This window comes from Kryptolebias marmoratus, linkage group LG12 (assembly GCF_001649575.2).
Source record: "Kryptolebias marmoratus isolate JLee-2015 linkage group LG12, ASM164957v2, whole genome shotgun sequence".
NCBI classification, from domain to species: domain Eukaryota; kingdom Metazoa; phylum Chordata; class Actinopteri; order Cyprinodontiformes; family Rivulidae; genus Kryptolebias; species Kryptolebias marmoratus.
The window spans coordinates 16352317-16361447 of NC_051441.1; the positions used below are offsets into that span (position 1 = coordinate 16352317).

Below are 9131 nucleotides of genomic sequence, written 5' to 3' on the forward strand. Positions count from 1 at the left end.
GGGGGGGGGGGGGGGAAAGTATGTGGCACACTTTCACGATTAAGCACATGCAGGACGCGGCACTATTGGTAATTTTCATTTTATTATAAAAGAAAAACTGTAACCGAGTCCACAGTTTGTTTCCTTTGTCCAGTAAAAAATATTAAATTAATTCCCAAAGTTCTGAGCAGAAAGATAATAATACGGACAGAATTCGTGTTCAATCCATCCCCGTCCCCCCCAAACGGAGGAGGATAGAAAGTCCAAAAAAACAAACAAACAGAGGAAGCAGCAAAGGTGGCGAGGAAGAAAGCGACCGAGCGCTCACGCCGTCGTCTTTCGCCTCGTTTCTGTGCAACACAGTTCATTTGGATCATCGTCCTGTTTGCTCTAAACAGCAAAAAAATTCTAAAACACTAAAAAGGAGCCCCACGAACGCAAAATGTTACAGGCACAAAGGTATGCACCCCCCCTCCTCCCAGAGCCTCTGCAGCTCCGAAGCGAGCGTGTCTTAAAATAATAAAAAAAAGAAAAAAAAAAAAAAAAAAAAGGAAGGAGTGCACGCACATTCGAAGGGGAGGGCTTGAGTGTTCGCGAGCGGGACCGATGTCCAACACGAGAGTTTGTCCGCTCGGCGTGGAGCAGACCCTCAGCCGCTGCAACAAAAACAAACAAACAAACAAAAAAACACTGACATGAAGACACCTAAAGCAAAACAAACATGTCGACTAATCCCCCCCCCCCCAAAAAAAAAACTTAAAACGGTTGATAACAAAAATAGACTTCTATACGAATCGCAACCCCGTCCCCTTGAGGAACAGAATAAATTAAAAAAACATAAAAATGGAAAATATGCATCATGTTTGGGTTTATACTGATAATTCACATCACTCTGCAAAAAAACAACAAAAAAACAGACCGACTGAATGATGCAAACAAAAATGTTTAAAAGGTTCTTTGCATTCATTTAAGTCTCAACTACTTTTAAGAATTAAAAAATAATAATAATAAAAAAGGCAAGTACTTTTATTTCCCTCCCCTAAATAATTACCTTTCTTCTGCAAGAAATAGAAACGAGTTGCTAGAGAACCCCCCCTCTTTGTTTGTCCTCAGTTGGCAAAAAAATATATAATATATTAACAGCAATAAGTTACAATTCATTTATTCTAATTCATTTAACGACTTGATTCATTGTTCATCTCCCATAGGAAGTTCAGTTCAACAACTTTATTGAAAAAACATTAAATAACATTTTAACAATGATAAAAATAAAAATGCTAAGAAATAACAGTAACACTGTCCTGGGTGAGTGCAGTTTGTGCAGAAATTCACTGAGCTCAGCTTGACGCGGACAAAACGTCCTACATGTGGTCTAAAGAGTTGTGGCTGATGTTCTGGCTCAGAGGGTCCTGACCGTTGGCCCCCGGCCCGTGAAGTCCGGCCATGCCGCTAAGCTGAGACAGCATGGCGCTCTGATCCGATCCAAACTGCTCCATAGTGTTCTGCTGCTGGCTCGTGGACTGCTGCTGCTGCTGCTGCTGCTGCTGAGGGGGGACGATCATTCCCGGGTGGTGCTGGTTCAGGTGGGTGGGGTGCGGCGAGCCCGTCTGCATCTGCGGGGAGATGTGATGCGGCGAGGGCTGAGGCTGCATGCGCGGCGACGGGCTGGAGTGCGGCGGCTGGGACTGAGGTCGAGGCGACGGTTGTGGGGATCGCACGAGTGACGTGGGTAGCACCTGGCCCTGCAGGTGGGGGTGCGGGGACTGGGCCACCTGCTGAGGCTGCTGGGGGCTCATGGGATTGCTGTGTTGGGCCGGGGACCCACCCGGGCCCATATGCTGCTGCTGGAGCAACCGCTGCGACATAGTTTGTTGGTAGTGGACCTGAGAGGTCGTAGGTGAGGGCCCACCCTGGGTGGGTTGAGGGCCCTGAGGCGCTTGTTGAGGGCCACCTACACCCCCTCCACTTGGTCCTGCGTCACCCCCCGGATGGGCGGCCATGGTAGTCTGCTGCATCTGGACCTGGTGCTGGAATCTCTGCTGAAGTGCAGCTGTGGCCTGCTGTTGGGCAACTGACCCTGGGTAACCTGGCCCCTGCGGACCTGGGGGGCCCCCAGGCTGCTGCGGGCCGAGAGGCGGACCTCCGGGAGGACCCTGTCCCATAGCAGGAGGCTGACCCATGAATCCCTGCCCCTGTGGAGGTTGCGGCTGCTGAAACTGACCGTGATTTGCTGCCATCTGCTGTCGCCTCATGAGCAGCTCTCTGAACTGGGGGTTGTTGAGATTTCCCATCTGCGGCCCCTGGCCTTGCATTCCTCGTCCCACCCCTTGCTGCTGCTGTTGCAAACCACTGAGCATTGGCCTCTGCTGCTGCTGCTGCTGTAGCTGCTGCTGCTGTAGCTGCTGCTGCTGCTGCTGCTGTCGAAGCTGCTGCTGCTGTAGCTGCTGCTGCAGCTGCAGCTGCTGCTGCTGAGTCATAGCAGCCATGTTGCTGTTCGCTCCTCCCTGAGGCCCCATGTGGATCCCTTGCTGGCCGGCACTGGCAGCGTTCATGTTCACCTGTGGGTTCCCTCCGGCTATGACATTTCCAACAGGACCTCCGGTGGGGCCAGGTCCGCCTCCTGTAACCCCCTCTGGCCCACCAGGCCCCCCCTGTCCTGCCTTGTATTTTGAGGCCCTCTGTTTGATAAAAGCAGCCATGAGCTGGGGGCTGGAGCGTAAGATGTTCAGGACCTGCTGCTGCTGATGCGGAGAACTGGGTGAACGCAGAGTCCGTAAAAGCTCGTGAAGAGCTGCCTGAGGGATGTTTCCACCAGCGGCACCAACCCCTTGGACATTCGGAGCACCGGGGACAGCTCCCCCCGGCACCCCCCCAGCACCACCTTGATGCTGTTGCTGCTGCTGCTGCTGTTGCTGCTGCACCATATTCATCAGGGCAGCATGACCCTGAGGTGGTTGCTGCTGCTGAGCTGCCACGATGACTTGATGGCCCATTTGGTTCATCATAGCTTGCCTCTGCTGGGGGGGCACCCCCTGGCCTGTCCACTGCTGCTGCTGCTGGGGGTTCTGAAGCGGAGCCATCATTCTCTGCTGCTGGAGCTGCACCTGGGGGCGAAGCTGGCCCTGGGGTAGGTTGCCTTGCTGGGGGGGATGCTGCATGTGCCCACCGCTAACCATCATCCCTGACAGAGCACCTTGTTGTTGCTCCATGTGGGCTCGAGTAGCTGCTTGGCTCTGAGGTGGGATGCCCTGGGGTCCGACCATCCCTACGGTCCCTGGATGTCCCATCGTCATCTGCTGCCCCTGACCCGGTTGGTGGTGGGGGTGGGAAGGCATCAGGCCTGCAGCAGCTGCTTGTCTATGCAGAGACAACTTCCTTTGAGCATCAGCCACCTGCTGAATCTTCAGGGCTATTTCTACAGCTGCCGGTGGGGGGCCCGAGGGGGGCTGCTGTGGAATCGGAGGTTGGCCTGGCGGCTGACTGGGAGGCTGCTGGCCTGCTGCGTTTCCCGCCATGACGGCACCACCACCAGGATGCTGCGGAGGCGTAGCAGGGCCAAGAACCGGTTTACCCTGGGACTGGTGGATTGGGGAGGAGCCTGGGGGTCTGCTGGCATACGGCGGCAAACTGTTGGGGTGCTGTTGGAGCTGCTGAGGGTTGGTCCCTGATCCACCGTGCTGCTGCTGCTGGACCTGAGGAAGCATCTGCTGCTGGTGTTGGGGAGAGTTCATTATTCCTCCTCCACTACCAGCTCCACCCGCCATCTGCTGGAACTGATGAAGGGGGTGTTGAGGGGGCATCCCTCCTGGCTGCTGCTGCTGCTGCTGCTGGATTCCATTTCCAGGACCCATTCCTTGCGGTGGGACGGGAGTCATGCTTTGAGTTGGGGTCTGAGGCGTTGGCGGTTGGGTGCCACCCGACGTTGGGGTACTGGGGGCTGTGGTCCCATTGGCTCCCGGTGAAGGAAGGCCCACCCCCGGTCCTCCTGGGGGCCCACCGGCTGGCTGCCCCCCCCTCTGCATGGTGGCCATCCTCCGCCTCAACATCTGGGCCTGCTGGAGCCTATGCTGCAGCTGCTGCTGCCGGAGCTTCTGCTTGATGTTCAGACAGAACGGGACGGGACATTTGTTCTCCTGGCAGTGTTTGGCGTGGTAGCAGCACAGAGCGATGAGCTGCTTGCAGATGGGACAGCCGCCGTTTGTCTTGCGCTTGCAGCCTTTTGTGTGCTGCACGACTCGCTTCATCTTCTGGCAGGACGGCAGGGAGCAGTTGGCGTTGCGGCACTGGCACGCGTGCACCAGAGACTGGATGCAGCGCTGGATGCTGAGGCGGCGCGAGTCCCCAGGACTCTGAGTCGATGCTGCAGCCTGGTTGTTGCTGTCGTCGTCCAGCCCGAGCCCCAGTTTATCCATCTTGTGCTCGTGGCCTTTAGTGTTGTAGCAGGTGATGCACAAATCATAATCCTGGAGAAAGAAGAGGGAAAGATATTGTAAATTTTGTGGATCCCCCGAGCCTCTGTCCAGAAGCTTAAAAGAGAGAGAGAAAAAAAAAAACAACATCATAGAGTTTCGCCCTTGATTCTCACCTCGCAGACGGTGCAGTGGAAGCGCGTCTCCACGTGGTGTTTGCACTCGTTGCAGGTGTAGACGAAGCGGTCCTGGCTCTGATTGTGCAGCTCCACCAACATGCACATGGAGCTCCACTTGGACCTCCTGAGAGAGCTGAACTCCAGGTGCTTGTCCCTGGCCAGAGTCAGGAAGGCGTCGCGGCCGTCCATGAGGTCACAGGCCATCATGGGGTCCAGGTCAGTGATGGGGGGCAACGAATTGGCGGTGGGGCCCGCAATCAGGCGGATGACGAAAAAAACCTGCCAAGCAGAATGCGGAAAGTTGCTACTTTTACGGTTCAAGTCAATATGAAGTCACATTGTACTTCAGTAAACACCAAGTAGTTTCCTCTGTAGTAAAATTAGATTTGCGTACCTCTTTATGTTTCTCCATGGTGGCGTAGAGCTTCTGGGAAAGGTCGTTGGAAACACTGGGCATCCCCGGTTTCTTCTTATTGGCTCGGCTCAGGCTGCTCTTGTTCTTGCTCGTCTTTTTATTGTTCTTCTTTTTGGCATTCTTGCTGTCTCCTTTCGCGGCCTGCGAATGTTTTAAAAAGGCGATTAGAAAAGCCGCGCCTCGAGACGGTGTCGAGACTTTGCGCCCCGAAGGTCCACTACTCACGTCCGTGCTCTCGTTGGACGTACTGTTCTCCTCCCTCTTCCTCTCCTCTTCCTCCTGCTCCAGCTCCTTGATGCTCTCCTCGAGCACATTGGGCCAGAAGTCACCCTCGAAGTACGGCAGCTCCTTGGCGCTTGTCAGCCGGTCTTCTGTTGCCTGCTTGAAGATGTCCTGAAGGGACCAAAAAAAAAAGCTTTTTAGTGGTTTTGGAATCGATTAAAAATAAAACTAAGACTCAAAAACACAATTCAAACAGCAAAAGAGGAAAAAGAGAATACCTGGTTTAATTAATAGCTGCTAACACCAGAGGGAGTTGTGAAAATAAAGTTTTAGAACAGCTTGTGAAGTGACTTGATGGATTTGACTTCTCTAAAAATACAGCAATGGGAACATTTGCAGTTGCTCTAAATTTAAATTAAAGCGTCTCACCTTGTAATCGTGGACGACTCGCTCAGCAACAGCCTTGTCCAACATCTTCTTGTACCACTCCTGCAGGCGTTTGGGCTTGGGGATCTTCTGGTCCAGAGGGTGACAGTGGAAGATGTAATCGTCCCCTTCGCTGGGAGGACACGCCCAGATGTGACCCGTAGTAAACCTGAGACCAAAAAAGAAAAAAAAGTAGTTGTAAGTACTTATTTTTTTTTTTGTTTTAGAGGATCTGAGGTTTATTATCGTTTGAAAAATTACACTTTTTTTTTTTCCTTACCCCATCCGTTTGACGTACTCCAGGTAACTCAAGAGGATCTCGTGATAAACGGCGGTCCTCAGGTGCCGAGGTCTGAAGAAGTGCACGCTGTCCAGGTAAGAAATGTACACTCGCCTCTGATTGGGCGGCGGGCAGTCGGAGCCGTACTCCTGAACGTGCATGCCGAAGAAACACACGTCCGCCCCGTCGATGTCCTCGAACGCAAACAGGGCTTTCATCCTGTAGGGGAAAGACTCTGCCATCTCGCCGCTGTCCACAAACCTGAAAGGGGGGGGGAGGAACAAAACAGCCATGAATCTAACAAAAAGTGGCAGCACGGGTTATTTTCTGCTTCCTGAATTTGTCAAAATTAAATTATTTCTCTAAACTGATATCAAGCTACCTACAACAGGTAAGATATTAACTCTTCATAATTTTTTAAACAGAACCCCTCTTCAAAAGACCTGAACGATGAAAAACCTATACTCTATAAAATCTGTAACACAGGTAACTAATCCACAAACTCCCTGATGGCTCGCTTGTTAAGTTTAATTAAAGACCTAAATTCATTCAGTCATTTCTGGACCCGTGTTAAACTTCATACGTTAGTAAAAGGTTGACCTGGAGTCTCTTCTGCAGAGACGTTATGATCAGTTTATTGTGAACATGTCAGCACGGTCATTTCACAAAATTCCAATAACTGAACTAATAACTTTTTACATTTTAGCAACAAATACAATAAAATACTTTCATTGGCTTTTTTTAGAAACACCTTCAAGCTTTTGATCTTTACACAGAGTAATAAACGTTTTACAGATAAAGCTGCGTTTGGACTGACTTTGAATTAAAGGCTTGAAAAGCGGCAGAGATTTGGATGAACTCGTTTGTTTGTCTACCTGGACTTCATGCCCGGTTTGACCTCCACCACCTTGTCGGAGACGTGGACCACGCGGATGGTGACCTCTCCGGACTCCGGGTGGCTCTGACGCTTGAGGTAGTCGTTCACTCGCGTCTCCAAGAAGTTCCCCAACTTCGTCTGAGGAAGCCCTGCAGAATTAACAGACAAAACGGTGTTCATCGTTCGCGTACGGCATCGAAAAGTCAGCAGAGCGCTGAAAACACACACACGCTTATCCGTCTACAAAATGAATTAATACAATAGACAAAAGAGTTTATTTTTTTTAAAAAAAGATCCAAACTGGGATAAAACAGAGTCAGTAACTCGACTTACTTTTAGCAGCGTATTTGTTCTCTTTACGCATCTTATTGGCTGTTTTCAGACAGTTGTCACAAACGAAGCTGTGAACGGGGAGGAAATGAACAAAGAGTGGTTATATTTACCTTTTACTATCACTTTTTCAAACAGCTGGCATCAATGACAGAGACTAAGAAGTTATAAAAAAAAAAAAACAACAACTGGGCTTTTCATGTCAGTTTCTTGAAACACCTAAAGTGCTCACATTTTATAAACAAAACAGAAACATTTGAGAAGAGATCTGCCGTCACTGAAAGGTGTTTTTACCCAAATGAGACTTAAAACAGATATTTAGTTGACAATCTTTTGAGCAAACTCGACCTTGAGATTTAAAAATGTGATCCTAAACAAAAGATGTGTTGAAATCTACTAGAGTGGGATTTTCAGAGGGCTTTAAATTTAGTTTTTTAAGTATGTTTTTAAAGAACAGAGATTTGTGTTTTTAGACTCGGCGTGCGCGATGGGCGGCTCACCCTGACGGCCAGATGGTTTCATGATGCAGGACGCAGATCTGGTGCATTTTACGGCCGCAGTCGGTGCATTCCACAAGCCTGAGCACGGGCAAAACCAGAAAAGCAAAAAAAAAGAGAAACAGCAGCCCAAGGTTAACACATAATGATGGAAGTTCTTGTTGGTTGCATTGTGACGCTACAAAAAAAAAACAGCAACGGGAAAAGGAAACCCTAAACAGAGAGACCATCTCAAAAAACAAATGAAATGAAAGCTTTCCTTGAAGAAACGGTTATCGCCTGCCTACTTGTATGCCCAAGTTTTAAACAAAGATCTCATGTGATCTGTTAGCGCTCAGATTTGGCGTTGGGGATGACTCTCAGCTACTACCACATCAGATTTTAGCTCAATATCTTTAAAGTGGGCTGAGTTACAGCCGTTTTTGTGTTGGCTCATAAGCTGTGGCAGCCAGTGTTGTCGACGGACATCCAGTGATTACTTTCTGAGAGTTTTCAGTAAAATCTGTCCACTAGATCACCAGACATCTTGCTGACAGACAGACACAGAGTTACTATATAATCAAAGAAGGGTAATGAGTTAAAAAAATGAAAAATAAAGGCACATACAGCTCAGGGTCGAGTGTGTCATTCTTCTTTTTTTGAAACTGGTCTTTGTTGATGGACCTGAGAGAAGAACAGAAAAAAAAACACCATTTGTGATCCTTAAGCTCATAGTTCACAGATTCTGAGGTGAAAACAGCTTTAAATACAGTTCAATCCATCAGGAAACATTACTAATTGATCATCTAATGCCATTTATTTCCTTTATTAACCACAGCTTTCAACGAGTGTAGCACAACGATGCCAAGCTCAGTAAACTACAACCTAATTCTTCTTCTATTAATGCCTCCGAATAAAAGCAGTGAACCGATGAAAATGACTAAAAACAGCCTCAGTTGCACAAATGTTTACTTTCTGCTGCTCTGGCATTGACTTTAAAACTACTTATCGGTTTCATTTGCAGCTCAGGATTCAGGGCTTCATTTCTTTATTTCGACAACATTTCTACAAATTGCTGCAGAGCTGAAACTGTTTTTTTTCTAATGTTTTAAACTTACATTAGCATTTCGATTCAACAAGTTTACAGCTGGCTTTGAGACTGAATAATCAGAAGTGTTGAACATTTTCGACAAAAGCTCACAAAAAGGAAGTCAGGTGTGTAACGGTACTCACGTCTGGGGCTGGGAGGGGTCGTCCCCCAGGGAGACGCTCTCGCCTTGGATTTCGTTGAAACACTTCTCACAGAAGTGGTACCTGTCAGCAAGAAGCCCATATTTTGGTGAACTACACCGTTCGCCATCAGCACAGCCAATCACAGAGAGGGCACGAGGAAGCAGCCGCCAATCAGGGCAGGGCAGGACAGGACAGGCCGGGGGAGGGCGCGCACACACACAGGAGGAGGCAGAGGGCAAGGTGGGTCGTCGCCAGGAGGCAGCAGCCAATCGTGATGCAGGGGGGAGGAGGGGAGGGGGGGGGGG

The 9131-nt window shown here is 49.5% G+C and overlaps 1 protein-coding gene across 6 annotated transcripts in view; it reads right to left on the bottom strand.

Annotated features, from left to right (window-relative positions):
* Positions 1–63: 63 nt before the first annotated feature.
* ep300b (E1A binding protein p300 b) overlaps positions 64–9131 on the bottom strand; it is a 28103-nt gene continuing 19035 nt past the window's right edge. For 4 of the 6 annotated variants that reach the window (XM_017416699.3, XM_037978677.1, XM_017416698.3 and 1 more), the window contains exons 20-30: positions 8827–8937; positions 8221–8277; positions 7618–7695; positions 7121–7188; positions 6786–6936; positions 5911–6171; positions 5634–5799; positions 5208–5375; positions 4962–5123; positions 4565–4846; positions 64–4442 (exon numbers count right to left, since the gene is read on the bottom strand). In XM_017416699.3, the coding sequence (XP_017272188.1) occupies positions 1341–4442; positions 4565–4846; positions 4962–5123; positions 5208–5375; positions 5634–5799; positions 5911–6171; positions 6786–6936; positions 7121–7188; positions 7618–7695; positions 8221–8277; positions 8827–8937 (4606 nt within the window). In that variant the 3' untranslated portion in view covers positions 64–1340. The remainder of the gene's footprint in view (positions 4443–4564; positions 4847–4961; positions 5124–5207; positions 5376–5633; positions 5800–5910; positions 6172–6785; positions 6937–7120; positions 7189–7617; positions 7696–8220; positions 8278–8826; positions 8938–9131) is intronic. The other 2 variants (XM_017416700.3, XM_017416702.3) reach the window with 1 other exon arrangement.